The sequence below is a fragment of the Grammomys surdaster genome, unplaced genomic scaffold, assembly GCF_004785775.1.
Source record: "Grammomys surdaster isolate TR1022 unplaced genomic scaffold, NIH_TR_1.0 125846, whole genome shotgun sequence".
Lineage (NCBI taxonomy): Eukaryota > Metazoa > Chordata > Mammalia > Rodentia > Muridae > Grammomys > Grammomys surdaster.
Genome location: NW_021620672.1, coordinates 1545960 through 1568062, shown reverse-complemented (window position 1 = coordinate 1568062; position 22103 = coordinate 1545960). Strand labels below are relative to the sequence as shown.

General features: G+C 50.0%; 1 protein-coding gene and 2 pseudogenes across 1 annotated transcript; 1 reads left to right on the top strand and 2 right to left on the bottom strand.

Annotated features, from left to right (window-relative positions):
• The first annotated feature begins 304 nt into the window (after nucleotides 1–304).
• Nucleotides 305–1230, top strand: LOC114640622 (annotated as a pseudogene).
• A 607-nt stretch (nucleotides 1231–1837) lies between these two features.
• LOC114640637 lies at nucleotides 1838–2693 on the bottom strand (annotated as a pseudogene).
• A 3323-nt stretch (nucleotides 2694–6016) lies between these two features.
• Nucleotides 6017–20411, bottom strand: Itm2c (integral membrane protein 2C). The gene is made up of 6 exons (XM_028789539.1): nucleotides 20138–20411; nucleotides 11485–11625; nucleotides 9277–9465; nucleotides 8136–8246; nucleotides 7571–7721; nucleotides 6017–7176 (listed from the first exon to the last, which is right to left on the bottom strand). Exons 1-6 carry the CDS (start codon nucleotides 20261–20263, stop codon nucleotides 7085–7087), a joined length of 810 nt encoding a protein of 269 aa, XP_028645372.1. The 5' UTR covers nucleotides 20264–20411; the 3' UTR covers nucleotides 6017–7084.
• Between the last annotated feature and the right edge of the window lie 1692 nt (nucleotides 20412–22103).

Here is a 22103-nt window from a genome sequence, read left to right as displayed (position 1 = left end):
GGGCCCTATCAAAAGTGGACATCCAGAAGCTGGTGAGGTGGCTCATTGTTTGAAATGCCAACTACTCTTCTAGAGGACCTGATCTCAGTTCCTGGCACCCATTTTGGGAGGCTCACATCGCTTGTAACACCAGCTAACTTCTTCTGGAGGCTTTGGGCACCTGCACTCACATGTACAAACACACACACACACACACACATGCACACGCATGCGCACATGGACAATTTTAATAATAAAAGTGAAATGTTTAAGAAAATGTTTATGGGAGCCGAGGCGCTGGCTGAGTGTGAAGGCGGACTATGAAGCTTCCCAACATCCTGCTCACCGGTACACCAGGGGTTGGAAAAACCACACTAGGCAAAGAACGTGCATCAATATCAGGCCTGAAGTACGTTAATGTGGGAGATCTAGCTCGAGAAGTCTGATCACCGGATATCATGGAGTCTGGCAAGATGGCGTCTCCCAAGAGCATGCCGAAAGATGCACAGATGATGGCACAAATCCTGAAGGATATGGGGATTACAGAGTATGAGCCAAGAGTTATAAATCAGATGCTGGAGTTTGCCTTCCGCTATGTCACCACAATTCTAGATGATGCTAAAATCTATTCAAACCATGCTAAGAAAACTCCTGTTGATGCAGACAATGTACGATTGGCAATCCAGTGCCGAGCTGACCGGTCGTTCACTTCTCCTCCCCCGAGAGATTCTGTATTAGATATTGCAAGACAAAGAAATCAAACCCCTTTGCCCCTGATAAAGTCATATTCAGGTCCTAGATTGTCACCTGATAGATATTGCTTAACTGCTTCAAACTATAGGCTTAAGTCTTTACAAAAAAAGGCACCTACTCCTGCAGGAAGAGTAACGGTTCCAAGGTTAAGTGCTGGTTCAGTTTCTAGTAGGCCAAGTACTCCCACACTAGGTACACCAACTCCACAAACCATGTCCGTTTCAACTAAAGTAGGCACTCCAATGTCCCTCACAGGACAGAAGTTTACAGTGCAGATGCCTGCTTCTCAGTCCCCTGCTGTAAAAGCTCCCATTCCTGCAACATCAGCAGTTCAGAATGTTCTTATTTAATCCATCATTAATTGGGTCCAAAAATATTCTTATTACTACTAATATGGTGTCACAAAATACAGTCAGTGAGTCAGCAAATACGATGAAAAGAAAGCGTGAAGATGATGATGATGCTGACGACGATGATGATGACTATGATCATTTGTAATCTAGCCTTGATGCATGTAACCTGTACTCTTGGTCTCGGATCCATTGTACTGAAGTTTAAAAAGCGTGTTAGATGTTTTAAAGCTGTACTTCTAGAAAGTGGTATTTAATAAGTATACTTACCATGCTTCTTTGATTGAAATGTTCAGTTTTACTAGAACTAGTAATGGTTTTTCATCAACCTTTATGCATAAAAATAAAATTGTTATTTGTCAAAAAAAAAAAGAAAAAGAAAATGTTTATGGGGGCATTCTAGTAGTAAACATTCAGAAAGAGCCCCAAAAGTCATTGTTAAAGTTTAAGTTTTATACTCATATGGTAGGCTAAATATAACAAACTGTAGAGTGGTAATTACGAATTGAAGACTACATCTGTCAATGTAGTTGGATCTGAGAAATATAGTATTTAGGGCACAAGTGACTCAGAGGAAAAAAAAACAATGGTATTTTGTGGCTACTTGCATAATTTAAATGCAAAGAAAACTATAGTAAAGGCTCTTAGATAAATGAAGAAACTCAAAAAAAAAGGAATTACCATAACTGGTAAGTTTCTATAAGATAATTATTTTTTTAACAGACTTAATTCATTTATTTTTTTGTATAAAACCCTTATGTGGTAGCCACAGCTGGAGCCTGGGTCCTCTGAACAGAGACTCTGGTGTGGGTCTTCACAAGATGGTCAGTGAATTCCTGATAAGGAAACTTGGGGTCAGGTAGCTGTAGATCTTGGAGATAGCATTAAAGGTGGCCTTGGCAAAGTTGCCCAGGGTGGCAGTGCAGCCTCTGGCTGAGGTGTAGCAGTCGTCTATACTGGTCATCATCAGGAGCTTCTTGGGCCTGGAGCAGAGACAATGCCAGTGCCTCTGGGGGCAGGAATGAGACGCACCAGCAAAGAGCCACAGCGTCCTGTCATCTTGCACAGAACAGTGTGGGGCTTGCCAATCTTGTTCCCCCAACAGCCTCTCCGCGTAGGGATGATGGAGAGCTTGGCCAAGATGATGGCCCGTCGGATGGCAGTGGCAACCTCCTTGGAGCACTTAACACCAAGACCAACATGACCATTGTAGTCCCCAATAGCGACGAAAGCCTTGAACCTGGTCCGCTGGGCAACCCGAGTCTGCTTCTGCACTGGCACAATTTTCAGAACCTTACCCTTTAAGGATGCACCCAGGAAAAAGTCAATGATCTCAGACTCCTTGATGGGCAGGGAGAACAGGTAGATCTCCTCTAAGGACTTGATCTTCATGTCTTAACCAGGTGGCCCAGCTTAGTGACCGGGGATCCACTCCTTGTCTTCAGCTTTACCTCCACGAGCCCTGCGGCCTTGACCACAGGCACGGTCTCAACCACGACCGTGGACCCTAAAACGCTGCAGAATCCTCCGCAGAAGCCACCACAGTCTCATAATCCTGCCCCCCTCCCCCAACCCTCTGGGCTCTCACGCTGCACCGGCGTCATCCGCCATTTGGTGTTTTCCCGAAGAAGAAGAAGCAATAATTATTTTATATGTAGGAAGTTGATGTGTTTTCAAGATTGACTTTGGCCGGGCGGTGGTGGCGCACGCCTTTAATCCCAGCACTTGGGAGGCAGAGGCAGGTGGATTTCTGAGTTCGAGGCCAGCCTGGTCTACAGAGTGAGTTCCAGGACAGCCAGGGCTACACAGAGAAACCCTGTCTCGAAAAACCAAAAAAGAAAAAAAAAGAAAAAAAGAAAAAGAAACACCATGACCAAAGCAACTCATTTGGCTTACACTTCCTATCAGTGTTTATCAACAGGAACTCAAACAGGGCAGGAACCTGGAGGCCGGAGCTGATGCAGAGGCCATGGAGGGGTGCTGCTTACTGGCCTGCTTCCCATAGTTTGCTCAGCTCGCTTTCTTACAGAACGAGGACTGCCAGGCAAAACGGACTGAGTCCTTCCCCATCAATCACTGAAAAGAAATGTGGAAGCATCTTCTTCTTAAGGTTTCCTTTTCTCGGATGACTTTAGCTTGTGTCAAATTGATAGAAAACTATCCAGTACATGTGCCTTTGTATTAGTTTACATCTTGAATAACCCCCACAGGATCCTAAGGTGTTGGTAGCATGGAGGACAGGGGCTGAGGTGATATGGGAATAATACAGAATGCCACAATTTCTTGCCTCTCTGGCTCTTGGCCTGGATACCTTCCCCACCTTTAGAGGTGGACCACTTTCACTCCCCTTGAACCTGAGCAGGTTTTATGACTTGCCTTTATCAACAAAAACACTATCAATCAATAGGCTGGAACTCTTGACCCCAGCCTGTAAGGACTGGTGGCTTCTGCTTCCGTTCTCTCATTGCTCAACTGAGGAACTACCAGGGTGCGAGGGCAGAGTAATAATGACCAGGGGCCTGAAGCCCTTTGCTGAATCCATCTTGGATGTCCAGCCCCAGCCAAGTTTTCCCAGTGGAACACAAACCATGAGCAAGCGGTTACTGCACAGGGACGTAGTTCTTCAGCCCACCAGCTGACCTGGCAAGCCACACACATTCCCAGACTCGGCTCTGTCAGCTTGTTCTCCGAAGCCTAACTCTAAGACACCAACATCAATAGGAAGGAAATTAAATGAAGTGCAGTCCTCAGAGCACCATCTTGGAGAGCTGGGGTCCAGGGAGTTCCATAGAGAGGAAAGGGGTGCAGTGTGCAGAACTGCAATGGTGAGCATGGGGTAATGTGTCACTATCTTCCTCATCCGTGGTCGGAACATGGCTATTAACCTTGACCTCCAGAGGCTAGGTCCTACACTTATTTATGTAAACATAATTGATTTTCTGCAAGTTAAGCCTCAGAGTACTTTATATGCTTTATTTAGTTGGATAAAACTGAATAAAAAGAGATGAACTTGAGAGATGGCTTGCTGGTTAAGCGTGTTATTTGCTCTTGCAAAGGATTTTGAGCTTGCTTTTGAGCACTCAAGTTACACAGCTCACAGCCGTGTCCAACTCCAGTTCTAGGGCATCTGATGCCCTCCTCTGGCCACACACACACACACACACACACACACAAACACACACCTGAAGATGTGGGTAAAGGAGGCTTACACATTCTGATGCTATGTAAAGGTCACTAAGCATTCTGGGTTGTGGACATCTGAAGAAAAATTACTTAATAATTAGCATTTGGATGGTTTTTTTTTTTTTTTTTTTTTTTTTTTTTTAAACTCGGGTCTCTCTACATAGCCCTGGCTGTCCTGGAACTCACTATGTAGACCAGGCTGGTTTCAGACTTATCGAGATCAGCCCTGCCTCTGCCTCCCAAGTGCTGGAATTAGAGGTCTGAGCCACCATATCCTGCTTTACCATTAGCATGCTCATCGGTTAGGGGTTGGGTATGTCTTCAGCATTTAGAATGGCAGGAAGGGGAGAAGAGACTTTCAAAGGACAGCTTGCAGAGTGGCCAATGTGACAGTCTTTATCTACTTGATGTCTGATGGCTTTCTAAATATGCAGCACTCAGTGTCATTTTCCTATTGGTAATGCCACACTAACACCAGGTATTTTGTATGTAACAAATGAGTCATAACACACAAATGAAAACGCCAGCCCTGACTTGAAGTGTAAAGATGTTCTCGCTAGCTTTGACCCATGTTCTTCACAGCTGTAGTTAAACGTTTCAACCTGTAAGTTTCTGCTAAGATCCTTTGCTATATCCATATTGGCTATTTGAGAAAAAAAAAAACTTTTGAATATTAAGGAAAACACCCCCTTTACATTCTGCTTGATCATTATGTTCCTGGAGATTACTGCTTATAAGCCGTGATAGACTTTGTAATATCAGAATCGATTTTGTCCAGGGAGGTTGGATTCAGGTTGGTTTGGTCAAAATGGCTCATCAGTTGTTTCATTAAAAATAACTCACGTCTCCACTAACGAGATGCCATGCTAAACTGTGTATTAAATTTTTCTGTAATTTAAGCCAATTCTGGGTCCCCCACTGCACCCCATTGATCTCGTCCTTTGCCACTCCAAACTCCTGAATGGCTGCCATTCATTGTGCTATGGATGTGAAGGGTAGTGCTTTGATATTTGCAGGATTTATCTGCCTTTTCCTTTGTTTGCTTTCTCCCAAGAACTGAATGGGTCAACAAACCTGGCAAGCTCTTTAGCAGATTGCATTACACACAGAAGATGTAAGCAAAACAAATCTTACAAGAGGTCCTGGGTCCAGATAAGGTGTGTCTGTATGAATCTAAGACTCTTGCGTCTCTTGCTCTCAAAGGCCCTTTGACACCAAGGCTGGTGCCTGTTCTATACTGTGAACAGCACTGGGGTGTGGGTACCTACCCACCCTCAATCTCAGGCCATGACTGAATTCTACCTCCTGTGCCCATTTAACTAAGGCCCCAGCCTCCTTTCCTGACCCAGTGACTATTTCCGAATCGCCAAGAACAATCACTAATTGCCTAGACAGAGTAAGGAATATGATGCTGTCCTTGTGCCTAAGGACATTCAATAATGATGTCGTCTGTCACAAAGCATGCAGCAGGGTGCTTTACCCAAACTTAAAAGCAGCTTGACCTTGGACAGTTTCCTAAAGCTCTCTGGGTACTTCCGGCCACAGAATGTGAACACTAGTTGGGCTCAGCCCAGGGGATCAAAGAAGACAATGGAGGGGACACCCCACACTCGCTTCATGAACCAGGGAAGGCTTCTCAGAAGTGTGTTAGCTTCTCCCTGTCCGCCACCCCCACCACTTTGTCCCCAGAGCACCCTCCCAACCTATAAGATGCCTCTATTTAGCCACAACATCAAGGCCAAAGTCAGAAGTATAAGGATTTTGTTTTTGTTTTGTTTTGTTATTTTAATTTTCTACAGACACTTCTGAAAAGAGATCTAATAGAGAAAATATACAAAGCATTTAAGGGCTTCACCGCCACGGAGTGCCCAAGTCTGACCCGAGGCTCCAAAGCCTCTCCCAGGCTCGGGGCTGAGGACGGCCAGCACGAACATCAGTAAAAACATGCAGGAGAAACATCACACACCCCTGGACAGAGGGGAGAGATCCAGAACGGAAGAGGAGGCAGGGATGAAAGTACCAGGTGGCTCTCCCTCCCACTTCCATCATTCACAGTAGCCCTGGGGTGTAGGAAGGCATGGGCTCCATCCGCTGCCCAGGGCCTGCAGCTCACAGCCATGACTTCTATACCCACCTGCTCCTGTGTTCCCAGGGGCCAGGCCAGGGCAGCCCGGCTCCTCATTTCTTTGGTTCCACTCAGAGAACAATTGTGCTTGGCAGACTCATCCCACCCTCTAACTCCAGGCTCCTGCTGGTGGGCTGAAGGCACTGACAGGAGTCCTGGGAAGACCCCAGGATAGCCACCTTCTCTTGTGCTCTGATGGGTCCAACCCAGGACACATTTCCCCATCCTTAGTCCACACTTAGGCCTAAGAACCAGGAGGACAGAGGAAGTGTGCTGTGCAAGAAAAAAAAAGTCTTTCAGGACTTCTCCAAATGTGGGGGCTGTTTGTGAACCTCATGCCAAACCCCATCCATGCCCCTGCCCCTGTCCCTGCCCCTGGCTTCCACATGTCCAGCCCCTCCCTTTAGTCCTTCCCCTTGGCCCAGCCACTGGGGAGCTGACTTAAAATAATGAGTTAGAGAAACCATCTTGGGCAACTGTCCCCTCCCACCTCACGCCTGAAAGATCAGCAGAGGCAGAAGCCCCGAGAGATCACAGCCCTGGTACAGGGAGGAGGGCGGGGCTGGAAAGGATAGGTGAGACATGTCACATCTATGGAAAAGTGCCCAAGGTACAAGCTAAGCAAAGAGGAGGAGGGCCAGAGAGTGGCCAGAAGGAGAAAGAAGAGGGCAGGGGTGAGCCTGAAGGGAAGGCCTCACACCACCCCACAGATGAGCGTCTCCACCACAAATGTATTCTCGAAGTGGCGGATAGCATTGCAGTTCTTGGCCCCACGCTTGTTGATCCCTGGGGAGGAAAGAAAAGAAAAAGTCCCAGTCAGGCATGTATTCAGTCTCCATCTGAGAGGAACCTTGGGACCTGGCAAGGCAGGTTAGGGGGAGACCTAGGAGACACCCAGACACAGTACTACAATGTAGAGGGAGCTCCTAGGTCAGGTTCATACTGTGCCTGTCCTGTCCCTGCCCTAAAACCTTCAGGATGCTACTTTAGCCAATCTGTGCCTCAGTTTCCCATAAAACGCAGAGTTAGAATAAAAATGGCATCACTGATGACGCTAAGTAAGGCAATCCCTGGCAAGTCTTAAGTGCTCGGTTGACATTCACTATAGTCTAGTTATAGCTGCTGCTGAGAAGGCTGGGCCAGGTACTGTCTTGGAGCCTGAGACAAATGTGTCACTCACGCCTCCGGGTAGCCCGGCGCCGCAGCCGGTAGGTGTCCTTTCCGTTGCACAGGTGGTAGATGAAGGAACCCAGAGACTCCTTGTCTCGGACATGCTCTGTCACCACCATCTCCTCCTGGATGATGTACGTCTGTGGCAGGTAGGTCCCTCTCTGCAAAGGGGGGAGGGGACGTTCAAAGCACGGGGTCAGCTCCCAGGCCCTTCCCATTGCCACAAATCCCTGCTTTCTCTCTCTGAAAAGACTACCTTCTGGGAACACCACCTTCTTACTCCCAGAGGCCCTCTGATACCCAAGGCCGGAGCCTGTCTGGCCTCCCACCTTAAGGTGGTGATAGAGTCTGCATCCCTCCCCTCGCTACTGACCCAGAGCATGAACCTTTGTGCTAAGGAAGCGTCACTGGGCATCCTGTGAGTTGGGGAGAGGGAAAGGAGAAATGATTCTGGGGATGTGGATGGTGAATGGTGGAGAGCTAATCCTCTAGGGGTGCAGGGATGATGTCCTAGACTCCTGCTTTGGGCTTAGCCTCCCTAGGGGTGGGGATTGGGGGGACAAGATACTGCCCACCTTCACGTTCATGAGGAGCTCCCAGAAGTTCCGTGGAGGTAGCACGATGGTGGTGTTGAGCTCGATGACGTAGCACTTGTCCAGGGAGATGTCGTGGTAGGCAGTGAGACCCTGAGAGGAGGGGACATCCGTCAGTCTCTGTGGAAGGCGAAGGCCTGGACCAGGCCAGCCTGCTGAAGGCTTTCAGCCCAGAGAGGCCCTAATCCCACCATGCCATCAATGGAGCCTGGGACCTCTGAAGTAGTGTCCCCCAAGTTTCTGGATATCTGGCCATGAGCACCCCCTCCTGCTCCTCTCCAGACTGGTGGATGTGCCACTAAACGGATGAGAGCACACTGGTTTGTTGAATGTCTCCGTTGCTACAGATGACCTTTCTGAGGTTTGCAGAGGTAGGTAAGGGTAAGGGTACACGATCATGTCCCGCTACGAATTTCATCAAAATGAGGAGGTGTAGCTATTCTAGGAGTGAAATGACCTTCATGGGACACAGGGGCAATGTTCCTGGCCACCCGATAGCCCCCAGCAAGTTTCCTCGCTACAAGTGTGGCCACCTCAGGGAGAAATGCTATATCCCAGGTTTCAGGGGCCACTGCTGCAGAACACCCAAGGGAGAGCAGGCTGTGGAGGGTGAGTGCCTAGGAAAGAAGGCTAGGACCTATGTCTCACTGATTTTAAAAGCAGCCAGAGACGAGAGTGGTGACCTCATGGGGGAAGAAATTGACTGGGGGGGGGGGGGAACAAGAGGGAACCTTCTGGAGCACTGGCAGCAAGCCCAAATTCGACCTGGGTGGTTTTACACAAATACAACACCCACTCAATTGCCCACTTTGACAGAGAGTATACAAATTAGAGCAGACACAGGACCTCATAGGGACAGCAAGCCCCTGTAACTGTCAGACAGCCCAGGGCAAAGCAGTCCACCCCTATCCCATGCTATCCTTGACAATAACAGACAGTGCTGCCTTCATAAGGAAAGCAGTATCTGAAGGCCAGTCAAGGTGACCAAAGAGACCTGCTGTACAGTTTATACACAACCCAAGGATTCTTTGTGTTCTTGCTCCTTGCTCTGGGTCCCCAGAACATTCTCTACTGCCCTGTTCCAGATCCCAGCCAGCTACCAGCTACCCCAAGTCAGCCTCACCCGCTGGAAGTCATGGATTATGTCTGCAGGGTCCCCACCACCAAACTGGGGCACAGGGACATTAATACGTTCATAGTTCTCCTCAAGATAGATCTTCACATCCTCCTCCAGCTCCAGCCGAGTCCGGATCTGGGAGGACAGGGAGTCTTCATAGAGCACACCACAGTGGAAGAAGTTGTCTCGGGCCAGCTGCACAAGGTGAGGGGAGAGACAGATGGTCACACAGGGTGGTAACACACATGACCACATGGCTCTCTACCTACTTCAGACCTAGGAAGCAGGAAGGGTGTGTGTTAAGACTTTCTCAGAGATGGAGGGCAGAAAGATCTAGACCAGAGCCCAGAGCTGCTAGTGAGGAGGTAGGCTGGGTCTTGGAAAAGGCACTTATACCTCACAAATGGAGGACAGGACAAACATGTTCCTAGGCAGAAGGCCTCTCTGAACCTCAGTTTCCCTATCTGTAATACATAATGACCCCTAAGGTCCCCCTGGCCTCAAAGTCTTCTGTGACATGGCTGAGCAAATAAGAAGAGGACCCACTAGTCCTATGGATGGACAGAAGAGCAGACCAGGGGTTCCCACCTGCAGATACATGGGTAACAGATAAAGTGGAAGCCAAGAGGTGGTGGCGCAGACCTTTAATCTCAGTGCTCAGGAGGCAGAGGCAGGTGGATCTCTGAGTTTGAGGCCAGCATGGTCCAAAGAGCTAGTTTGAGGACAACCAGGGCTACACAGAAAAAAAAAACCCTGTCTCAGGAAACAAAAACAGAAAAAAAAAATGAGGTCAGAAGGCAAAGAGCCATCCCCACTCTCTTCCCAAGGAGAAATCTCACACCACTCCCGGCACGGAGGCCACGCACAACACTGCCCACTACCTCCATCCAGTGGACGGCTTCTTCACCTATCATCCAGGGAAAAAAAGTGGTGGCACTGGTAACAATTGAGCTATGGGGCCACCACTGTGCCCACTGTGTCTTCCTCAGAGACTCAGAGGCTCACAAGGACTATAAGACATGTAGGAGGCAGAATATCCTCTTCTTAGAATGAGGAGAAATTCTGCTGGGATAATGAAACATCCTGGCCACACTGGGGCCTTTAGGGCTTGAGGAAGCCCAAGGTAGACCAGATGCCGGAGCAGACCTGATGTGACTGTCAGGCCAACTGCAGACCGGACTACTCACACTGTCCCAGGGACAGTCAGGAACACCCACATGTCCTGGGAAGTACGAGTGGGTGAGGAACCCTACAAAAGCACAGTTACGGTCTGGGAAGAGATGAGACAGAGGAGCTCTGCCACAGGAAAAGGCCAGGTAAGGGTCCTGCACCAGAGGGTAGAGATGCCTGGCTAAAGGCTAGCCGGGAAGGTGTAGTAGCCCTGCTTTTAGGGAAGTTCCTACAGTGAGAGAAATGTGGGAGTGGAGGCCTGCGGGGGGTGGGGGGAAGTCCCATGGAGCACAATCTCTCGGGTAATTTCTACTGTGGAAAAAACTGGGTGACATTAAATGCTTAAGAAAACACAGGGGTCAGTTAGGTCCACAATGACTGGAAACTCTAGCCTTTAGTCACCCTGAGAGTCCCTGTCGATACATTCATGTGTAATCTCTCAAGCTACTTATTTAACTGAGTTAATTCAGTACTCAAGTATGGTGACCCTCCCTTTTCCCCAGCTCTGGGCAGTCCAGCTCTGGGCCTAGATCTCTAATGGGTACACGGTAGGGGAGAAAAGCGAGCTCCCTTGTAGACCTAGCAGGTCACAGTAAACCAAACGTAACCTGCCCAGGGCTCAAACCCAAATGTTCATGCAAGGAATAGTTAGGTCACCTCTGAAGTATGACCCCTAGGTACAGTGTCTGAGCTCCTGAGAGACTCATAAACCCCAATTCTCTACTGGAGCTGAGAGCTCCTGGTGAAGATGCTTCAGAGTCACACTGGCCAGGGATGGGAGAGGGGTGGAGGTGCCTGGGTGCAGTCACCTGGATCCTTGCTTGGCTCTCCAGTGTAAGCACTGAGGTTGAGGGAGCCTGAGCCTAGGCAAGGGGACGCTGGGAAGGAATGAGGGCTGTTCTCTGGGCATGCCTGGGCTAGGGGTTCTTACTGTCTCTCTTCATGGGGTCCTCATGCTCTCCGCTGCTTCCATGCCCTCAGCAGCCTTCCTTCCCCCATGTCTTGGAGCTACCCCCTTCCCCACCCATCTGCCTGGCTCCTCACCTGAGCAAGGAAGAAGTATCTGTAGATGTAGACCGAGGCAAACACAAGGCCCATGAGCAGCACGACCATGCCCATGGACAGGTAGCACACGCCACCCACGGAGCCCCCTTTCCTGGAGCGGTGTCGAGGGGGGCGTTCCTCCTGTGAACAGAAGCCCTGTGGTCAATGAGATGACTCAGAGGGGACCACTCTTCTGAATTCCTCCTCCTCTAAGTAAATTTATACCTCTGCCTGGACTAGGAGCCCTGGAGTGGGGGTGGAACTGGCCAGAAGGACAATACAGATTTTTCTGGAAGGAAGAAACCTTGCCCAAGCTTTTGGACCACCCTCCCAGTTAGAGAGAAATGGAGACTTGCCTGGAAGCCCCAAAACAATCAGCTTGGATGAAGCGCGCACACACACATTGAACTGCCTGAATTTAGATCCTGTTCTTGGATGAGCTTGATCACCCTCTAGTCCAGCAGTTCTCCAGCTGTGGCTTCCGATCCCTTTGGCAAATCTCCATCCCAAAACCATTTACATATCATAAATCATATCAGTAGCAAAATGACGATTAATTACAAAGTAGCAACGAAAATAATGTTATGGGTGGGGGTCACCACAACTTGAGGAACTGAATTAAGGGGTCGCAGCATCAGGAAGGTTGAGGACCACTGCTCTAGTCATTCAAACATAAAACAGGTCACATGGGATGGCCTGAGTGATGGCGTTAGACCAAGGAGTTCATGGCAACCAGCGTGCATCTGGTAGGGAGGTGCCACTGTCCTGGGCAAAGGGCACCAAGGAAGAGCAGAGCTAGAGAGTGACATGACCTAACCCTTCAGCTGGAGGCACAGGATGGACCAGGATGAGGACAGGGGGTGATGGGGGCGTGTATTAGTTACATTTCTCATTGCTGTGACCCCTGATAAGCCTGAGGAAGGGTTTGTTTTAGCTCACAGTCCACCCTGGAGTGGACTTGCACAGTACATGCTCACACGGGGAGATCAAGTGGCAGACTGATGGATGCTGGCACTCAGCCAGCTTCCTCCGCTCCCCTTTTTATTCAGTCTGGGACTTCAGCCCAAAAGGACAGTGCAGCCCACACTCAGGGTGGGTCTCTTCCCCTCTGCTTTCCGTCTCTGGGAAAACCTTCACAAACGCACGCAAAGATACGCTTTATTAATGCCCCTAAGTGTGTCTTAATCTAATCAGGCTGACAAGGGAAATTAGCCAAACACAGATGGGTATGGAAATTGCTGTACTCGACCAAGATGGTCACTGACTGTGGGAGGCAGGGGCTCTGGGAGGCCCAGAGGATGTGGACCTGATGCTTATCTCTAACCAAGTAGCCTGGGCCTGCAGTCTACTGTGCTCAACTGTTCCTCTGTGGTGTCAGGCCACGCACATCTGGGTGGGTGGATGGTGTGTGAGTACTTTGCCTGGAAATGGACTTGAGGGCCACTTCTGGACTATCTCTCTGCATGACCTCCTTTCTTCCACCATAGCCCAGGCTGGCCCTTATCTATTCTTGCTGATGCTACAGAAGTCCCCAGGCCTGTTCCTACCTCTACTCTAGTGCCCACCATTTCCCCTGTTTTTCTACACTGATCAGACAAGGCCAAGAGAGGTCCAATGTCAATATCCACAGAACTTTCCAGCCTTGAGAAGATGATGCATACTGAGGAATGAAGTTTTCCCACAGGAAATAAGCAGGTGATTGACCCCCTCCTCTATTTCCAGCCAGACACTGGTCTTAATTCTCTCTCGATCTTTTTTCTAGAGGAGTTGGGAGCTCTGTCTAGTTACTCAGGACAAATCCTTTATCTCAACGCAGTAAAAGGGTCCTTGTGATGGTATAGGGTTGGGCCTGGGCTTTGGGAGCGGGGGTGAACCCCATCAGGGGGTCTGATTCCCTACTGTTTAGCAATCTCCAACCTAACCTCTAGAAAAAGGATAGAAAATGCCCTGGGTTCCCACATCCACAGTGGAGACCGCCCAAGATCAAACCTTGGCCACTCTGCACCTGACTTCTAGGCCTGGCCTCCAGATAACTAGTCTAGGACAATTGTCAGCCAAAGGAACAGGGGACTGCAATGGCTTTGCAACTGTACTCTACAATAGGTCCTGGCACCAACATCTAGGGTCCCTCCATGAACAAGCCATTCAGGGCTCTTGCAAACAAGATAGCCAGAGGTGTTGCACTGGCCTGCCCCTATGCTCAAGTGGTCATCAGAAAGATGGCTAGCTTAGGGACAGAAAAGACTGCCCTTTGGGCACAAAACCCTCTAAGGCCACACTATATCTAGGGGTTGGTGAAGCCACTGGATCTAGAGTAGAGATGGGCCACAGCCCCCCAATAGAACATCCATCCTGAGGTCATCTGAGGTGATCAGCCTCCACAGATTAAAAGAGACAATGAGCCTGAAAGCCCTTTGTAGAGGACAAAGTATGGGGTAAAAATAGCAGATCTGTGGGCTGGGCCTCCCCTTTTGGGCCGTTCCTGCAGCCAGCTGTTGAGGCTGCATGTAGTGGCTGTTCTTTTGCTCTTGTGCTTCTGGAAAACCAGAAAAGCTAGCTTGGGAGAGCCACCTAGGAAATGAAACGGGATTGGGGGAGGGAGCACAAGCAAATTGCAAGTCAGAGCCTGCTAGGCACATAGAAGTCACGGGCAAGCTGAGGCCTTCCATCCTTGCACCTGCGGCCAACTTCTCCTAGCCCGGGGAGCTCCATGATGGGCACAGTGTCTTTGAAGGGTGGTGAGAAAGGCCAGCAAGGATGGCAAGCGGAAGTTGAGATTGCAATGGCCCCAGGTACAGAAAAGAGGTCATGCATAGCTCTGGCCAGGTGTCTTTACTGCAAGGATTGGGCATCTCCTTACCTTACCCAGCTGGGGCAGTTACTATACACATTGAATAGTAGAATAATTAGGGAGATTAAAATATCCCACTCTAAATATATTTCTTTGATGGGTTCCCTGTTGGTTTTAGAGAAAGCGCAGCCCTCTGCAGATCTGGGAAGATGCCGGCTCTTTCTGAAAGCTATTCTTTTGTGAAAGGAATTGACATCCATCTGTATCTGAGGAGTGCCCAGAGGCCCTGTCCCTCAGACACAGACACACAGCTTGCCCTGGGTAGTCTCCCAGGGGTAAACATTAGCTGGGAGCACATTCTCTGCAGATGTTAACCTTACCCGGAGCCTCATCATCCTTCCTTAGCCAGCATGGCTCCCTCACCAGCAGCCTCCAGTCCCCGTTTCTTCCACAGCTCATTATACTACGTAAGCTTCAGCTATCTGGCCTTTCCTTTAAGTCTTAGATTTTACATATGGCTCCTGCGTTGATGCATACACAAAGCTTAGTTTGTTCTTCCTGCAAATCCGTATCCTGTCAGTTCATTTCCTGGTCTAAAATTATCAAACTCTTCAGGGGGAAAAAACAGAAAATGTATATCTTCCCAACACTAATCAGGGCTCTTGCCTACCTCTAAGGACACTCCCTGGCACAAAGCTGGGGGTTCCATCGTCTCACTGGCCACCACCCACCACTCCAGCCTGTTGAACCAAACCCTCAGAAGCATAGGACGGAGCAGTAAGGTTGGAAGTGAGATTGACAAGGAAATTTAGGATGTCCCTGCTTGAGGATAAAAGACCCCAGCACTGCTTGAGTCTGTGAGATACAGTCAAAGCAAGACTCATCTTCCAACCCTTACTGTCCCCCACTAGGGGGTCATCACAGTCTCCGATCTCTAGTTATCTGAGACCTTTGGGGTCTGAGGACTGAGGGGCAGCAGTGAAGGTAGTTGGGTAGCTAGTCAGCCTTCCTAAGGGGATAACCTCAACTCTGACTGCTCCCCATCCTGCTGGAGACTAGAGAAATATTGCTCCCCCGTCCCCACATGGAATAGTTACCAACAGTCAGGGATTGGGGGGGGAGTTCTCTTTAGAAAGTGGGAGGATGGTGCATACTGTTTCCAAGGCAACAGGCCCTCTGAGCAACCGTCTCTCTGCACACTCATGTTAAGCATGCAAGGCAGACATCTGGGGACCTGAGAGGGGCCTGGGTATAGGGCTCTCAACGGTGTTCATGAGATAATTAGCAAAGCTGGGGACAGAATGCATAGGAAACCATCAACTGAAGCACAGCTCAGCTGAGATACAACCCAAAGGATGCCTGCTCTCTAGCTACTGTCCCTCAGTAACAATGCCAAAAAGAAAGAGAGAGAGAAAAAAGTAGATTATGCTACAATCACAGACTATTTAGTAGGAGGCAGGGAAGGACAGAGACACAGGCAGACTTGGAAGTGGTCCCTGCCCCATTCCTATCCTTGGCATTTTTCTTTCCTAGGCTGCAGGATGCAATTCACATAGGCAAGGATGCCAAAGGGTGTGTGTGTGTGTGTGTGTGTGTGTGTGTGTGTGTGAATAATAGATCTACAGACTGAGTAAGGCCTTGCTGGGGGTGGGAGGCAGGCAAATGCCTTCTGTCCCAGAACGATAGTGCACAGTGGCCAAAAAGCAAAGACATCCCCTGAGTCTGTGCTACACAGAGCCAAGGCTCAGGGCTTCCCATCGGTGATCTCTCCCACCCTTCTCAGCTCCAGCCTGAGGCGTCCTGGGGCAGGCTGCAACTGTGCAGATCACTGTATTTGGCTGCACCCAGAATTCTCTCTCCTCCTCCACCCATTCTCTCTCCTCCTCCACCCATTCTCTCTCCTCCTCCACCCTGGACAGTCCAGGCTTCTCCAGAAAACAAAGGCTCAGAAAGGATTTGAAGCAGAAAGAAATAAGACCAACGTCCTGAAGAGCTTTTACTCAGAGAGAGAGAGAGAGAGAGAGACAGAGAGAGAGAGAGAGAGAGAGAGAGAGAGAGAGAGAAAGAAAGAGAGAGAGAGAGAACTGGAGCCTCCCAGGACAGAGGGGAAAGCCCAGCTATGGGGCTGAGCTTTTAATCATAAACATTTTTTCCTTGGGAAGAGAAACTCCTCCTCATTGGCAGTCTGCTGACAGCCTTGAAGAGTTGAGCCAGGGGGAAACAGAAAGGATAGAGAACCAGCAGAGTGTGTGTGTGTGTATGTGTGTGTGTGCGCGCGCGCACCCGAACAAGAGGGGGGGGGGCTTAGCTGCCTCTTTGAAGGTCATTATGGCCTACCCAGGCAAACCAGCTCTCCTAGCTGACACGAGGCAGATTCTCCCCTTGCTGGTCCTCTTGCTAAGAGCCTGAGGATATGGACATGGGCACGCGCGTGCGCGCGCACACACACACACACACACACACACACACATGTGTACACACAGAGAGAGTGAAATCTGATCCACAGGTATGTGGGCTGAGGGAGGGTGGATACTCAAGGGCCATTAATCAAAGACAAATGCCAATGAGAAAATGACAGAGCAGAGATTACTGAATTTAATGTGTTTGTTTCTTATGGGCCCCCCAGCCCTGGGGCCTGTCTGTGTGAAAGTATGTGTGTACAGTCAGATGGTGGGAGGGAGAGGAGAATGAGGGATGGCCACTTGGCTGCATGCTGCAGTGGGGGCTAGGGGGTGCAGGGGTGGGAGAGGTGTTGAACACAGACTTTGGTGACTAGCTTCCCACCAGAGGCCATGTCATGGCCACAGGTTCCTGGTTATCCGTCTAACACATGGGATGTTGGGTAACTGTGAGCCTAGCAGGCCACCCCTTGCCCAGTTTTCCTAGGAACTTCCTTCTAGTCTCAGATCTGGGGGGACAAATCTTATTTCAGTATTTGCCCAGATGTAGGGGCAGGCCTTGAGGGAGGTTGCTCAGCTGAAGCCTTCTCTTACCCCCAACACACACACACACACACACACACACACACACACACACACCAGGCCTGGGCACAGGTTGACAATAGCCCAAAGCTGTCATCTGTTTGAGTGGTCCTTCTGGGGAATCACAGGTTAGTCAGATAGAACAAGGAGGGACTCTAGCGTCACTCCCAGTTAAAAGAGAACCTCTAAGCTGTCTCATGTCCTGTCGTCAGTATGGACAAAATCCAAGAGACCTGCATAAGAATACTCCCAGCCCCCGCTGACTTGTCTGTCTCTCTAGCTTCTTGGCTCTTATCTCAGTGCCCTGACAACAGCTCACCTTCTGTCTTGAACTACAGCTGTGTCTCTGCCCGCTCTTCCTGTCATGACAGGCACTGGGCAAGAGGAAATATGCCCGCTGGCACTGTAGAGCAGGAAGAAACTTGCAGAAGGGAACTGACTTACGAGGTCCTAGCTGCAGCTGAACTAGGCAAAGCCAGCACACACCACCAAAGGCCCCTTCACACCAGCTCAGACCTTGGGCAAGCTGTGTAGTGAGAGTTAACCAATAAATAGTTCTTATGGGTATTTTGATCCCTCCTCCTAACTGCCAAGTCTACTTCCCTAAGCTCCTTACTGCCCAACAGTGATAGGGGTGGCGGCTCAGCAGGCCCTAGGCCATAACTAACAGCACACATGGCAGGACGAAGTTGATATTTCCATTTCACGCTGGGTGGAGGGCAGGATGGGCTGCTTAGCTTCAAGAGTGTGATAAAAGCAGGAAGCCGGACGATGGTTATCGCTCACGTTGTTACTGGCCGGAGAGAACAAAATGGGCCACTGTCAAACATGCTGCCTATTCGGAAATGGTACTGAGAAGAGATGTGAACAGTAGTGAAAAGGGTCCTCACGGGGGAGACCTGAGTCAGTAAAAAATTATATAAACAGCTATTTCAGGATTATAGACAGGCAAGTCCCCTTCCTCCCCTTAACTATGGAGGAAAGATCTTTTCAAAGGAAGAGATTGAAGGCTGGGCTCTTGGCCCACAGAGACAACCACTCGTCTTTAGAGGGCTGTTGCCAGGGACGTTTTGCTTGCATAATAAAATCTCTTTTGTTTCCGGGGCACCTCTCTTCCCCTCAGATCTCTTATAATACATAAAAATCAATGACCTGGTCCTTTGAGGCTCAGAGTCCTGTATGGTTTCTTCATTATTAGTATGTGTTTTGTGTTAATCTGTATACTGTCACATTATTACATAGAGTTACATAAGTAAGTCTCCCAAGGCAAATGAGAAAAACTGTAATTTCTTCACCCTGGGCTCAGCCCTTCCATCCAACACCATCCAACAGCAGGCTGACCTAGCATGTGCCCTGTGTTGAATCTGCTGGGACTTCCTTCTCAAGGGGATGATAATGATATTCCCGAGTTATTCTAGTTAGTCCTTCCTGCTCCTTAGATCTCTGGCTTTAGGCAGTTGCGTTCCAGTTCCAGGTCTTCACTGGGTACCTGAGAACACACAATCTGCCACTTACCAGTTCCTGAGGCCCCATATCCAGGTTAAGAGGAAGAGAGGAGGGACCCTCCTGGAAGTAATAAAGGAGGCTTAGCCCCAGGGCAAACTTTTAAACTTGCAAACCAAAGTCAAGTATGGAGTGTTCCTCTCCATCTAGGCTTCAGATGAAGAGTCTGCTCACGTGGAGGTGCCCAGAGACCCTTCAACCTCGGCCTGGGTGGCCAACGAATTCTTGTTGGTGTGTGAACTCCATGCTGTAGTGACTAAAACAGAGCTGTCTGCGTCCCTGGCATTCCTCAGAGTCACAGTCTCTGCTCAGACTGGCCCACTTCATGACCCCCTCTTCTAGATCATTCCCCGCGGGTTCCTTATATATGTCCGGGCAAGGCAGAATCAGAGCTTCAAAACTTGATCTGGGAGGAGGAAGTGGAAGGGCTTTTTTAGTTCCGCCTAGATAGAAAGACTGGGCTTGGTGTGCCCCAGGACCGCTGCGGGCCATGTGACAGTGGCCATGAAAACACCCTTACTGGAGCAAAATGCTGGGTCCACTTTTCGTTACCAGTCCTTCCAGCCAGTGACTGCCATGAATCCTCCCCGAAACACTCCACATAGCATAGTTTTCCATGGCGGAAATGACCTGGGCCCTCTCAGCCAGGGGAAGGCGGGGCACGCCGAGGCCAGATCACACAAAGCCAGCTGAGTGACTAGGGACGTCTAGGGCACTGGGGCAGTAGGGAGCCCACTCAGGGGATGGTAACAACGCAGCTGGAAGCCAGAGAAGAAAGCAAAGATCCAAGACTCGCAGGTGTGAAATGGGGAGAAAGAAGGCTCATCACTTAGGTCTGCCAGTTCCAACAGCATCCTCCACCCACCACAGCTCCCATTTAAGGACCAAAACAATGGCACCTCCCTTTTGTTACTAACCAGAGTTTCCCCAGCCAAATTCCCCAACCAATCAGGCCCCATCACCCCCTTTGGGGGAAACTACGTTCAACCCTCCTCCCCTCCCCCACTCCGGGACTGGCTTCCCAGCCCCTGCCTCTTGATTGGAACCAGACGCAAACCTTCACCAACATTTCCCAAACTTTCATGGAGCCGCCACCTTCCCTTATCTTGGAACTCCGTACCCAGGAGACCCCGCATTTGGAAGAGACCCTGTGTGCGTTCCTACTTAAGGACCAGTTCTGCTTTCGACTGCCGCTGTGGGAAAGGATTTGAGACCCTTTCCCAGATGGGGATGGAGCAGCCTTTTCAGACTTCTCATCCCACTTCTGCTCGTGACTCCGAGGTCCCGCTGGTCGTCGCGGCCACTGGGGAATGCCTAGGTCCCTCGATGACGGTCCCCGCCCCGCCCCGCCTCCCATCCGAGACCCAGTGCTTCTCACCCTCGCCGGCGTCAGCAAGATCTCCGCGGCCGGGGCAGATGCCGAGGCCGGACCAGACGCCGCTGCTTTGTCCGCTTTATCGGCCTTGATGCCCGCTACCGCGGGCTGGAAACTGATTTTCACCATGGCTGCGCTGACCGGCGCCTGCTCCCTGCAGCCCTTGCCTGTGCAACCTCGATCGCAGTGCCTGCTTCTTGCTGCGCTGCAGGCACCGGAAGTTTGGATGGTTCGGGAGTCCTCGCCTCTATCCCCGCCCCGAACACGTCCCGCCCCGCCTTCCACGGAAGGACCTGACGCTTGCGCGGAACTGCACCGCGCAGCACTGTAGCTGAAGAATGCTGAGGTTCCTTCCACTTCTTGCTGGTATCCATTCATTCAGTCGTCGCGCAGGAGTTTGGGCCCCTTTCTTCTCCCTGCCCATGACTAGCTTCCTCACGTTTCGTTTAACACAGCGTTGCCTGGCAACGTGCTTCTAACAAACTGCATCTCCCTGCTCCTCGATCTAGCCTCCTCTTTGATTATGTTGAGAGATCATGCAGAGTAACGGTTCCTGTGCTTTCCTCCTCCAACATTGTGTGTAAAGCTGGAAAGAGGCATCAAGTCCAGGCGCCTAACTGCTTGCCTCTATCCTGAATTCTAAATCCACCCCCGCCCCCTTTATTCTCCACCATGCCTCTTTCTCTATCCTTCAAAACCTTCAAGGAGTGGAGGTGGGGAACTTGTGGTACACAAAACCTACGATACCTTGCAGGCGCAGAATCGTGACTGGAAAATAATGACAAGAATTACAGGGGCTAGCCCAGAGGTTTTGGGTTCCAGTCACGACTCTGCTCCTGCAAAGTATCACGGGTACTAGGAAGAAACCAAGGCTTATGTTGCAGGGCCATCTCTTGACAACAAAGCCCTAGATCTCTCCTCGCTGTCCCTAGCCCAGGCTGTGATAGCACCCAGCATACTGTACTTGGTGTTGGTTCTGCAATGGTGCTGATGAGAGGCGAGGCATTCTGCCAGCTTATTAAGGACAGTCCAGTAGGTTCTGCTGTCCTCTCCTACCTGTCAGGGCTTGGACAGAGTCGCCTTAGGCCTTTGGTGCCCAAGTGCTAGGCCATTGTATCTTGGTTTAGATCTTGTATGAACCAGGCAGTCCAGGAGATACATAGCTCAAGGCAGTGTATAAATGGTATGTGTAAATGGTGCTAAGGCCTGCAGGAATTGAGAGAGTGGAGAGCTGCATCACATGCAGGAAAAGCAAATCCATACCCAGAGGAAGCATCTACTCTGGTAAGGACTAAGCATTACGCTTTCTATGAAGGAAATGGTCCAATGTAGTCAATCTGTCACCAGGGTGCTGGCTGGCCAACCCAGGGAATGGTAGTCAGTGCTGGTCACTGCTGGTGTGGCGGATCTGGCACTCAGCTGCACTGTAGCCAGGTTGCTTTGATGAGTGGAAGTCCATACTGCCAGTCCATGTATAATCTCCATCTCTATCACCATGGCTGCTTTGTTCATAGGCCCATTGGACGATGACAGGGATGACTGGGGAAAGAGGCTGACTGTCCACAGAAGAGGTCGTCTGTCTACTGGAGCACTGAATTCCTCTACTGAAGCCACCTTTTGATGGCACATTACCTAGTGCACAAGTATTTCACATCCTTTGCCTTTTTGTAGCCCAATACTTCTTCCCCAGATGTTTTTCTCACTAACTTTCCATCATGCGCTTCCCAAGTCCCTCGCCATCCAGACAGTCCACTGACTACAGCCCGTGAGTCGGTGAACAATCACATATCTGGACATTTCTCTTCCCAAACAAAATGTACGACTGAGTGTACTGCCTGAAGTTCTGCCCACTGTGACGGTTTCTCTTCCCTGATGTCTTTCAGGGTTGTCCCAGAAAGAGGTTGTGATGACACAGCTGCCCACTTCTAGTGTCTGTTTTGCAGAGAATCCTCAGTAAACAAGACCCTAC

What these genes read in the sequence shown, in the direction of transcription:
- Itm2c (XM_028789539.1), bottom strand. Translation starts at nt 20,263, where the DNA reads ATGGTGAAAATCAGTTTCCAGCCCGCGGTAGCGGGCATCAAGGCCGAT. An exon ending in TAATCCATGACTTCCAGCGG is followed by an intron (nt 8,247 to 9,276) that starts GTGAGGCTGACT and finishes CCCTCCTCTCAG; the next exon opens with GGTCTCACTGCCTACCACGA. An exon ending in AGCTCCTCATGAACGTGAAG is followed by an intron (nt 7,722 to 8,135) that starts GTGGGCAGTATC and finishes CCCCCTTTGCAG; the next exon opens with AGAGGGACCTACCTGCCACA.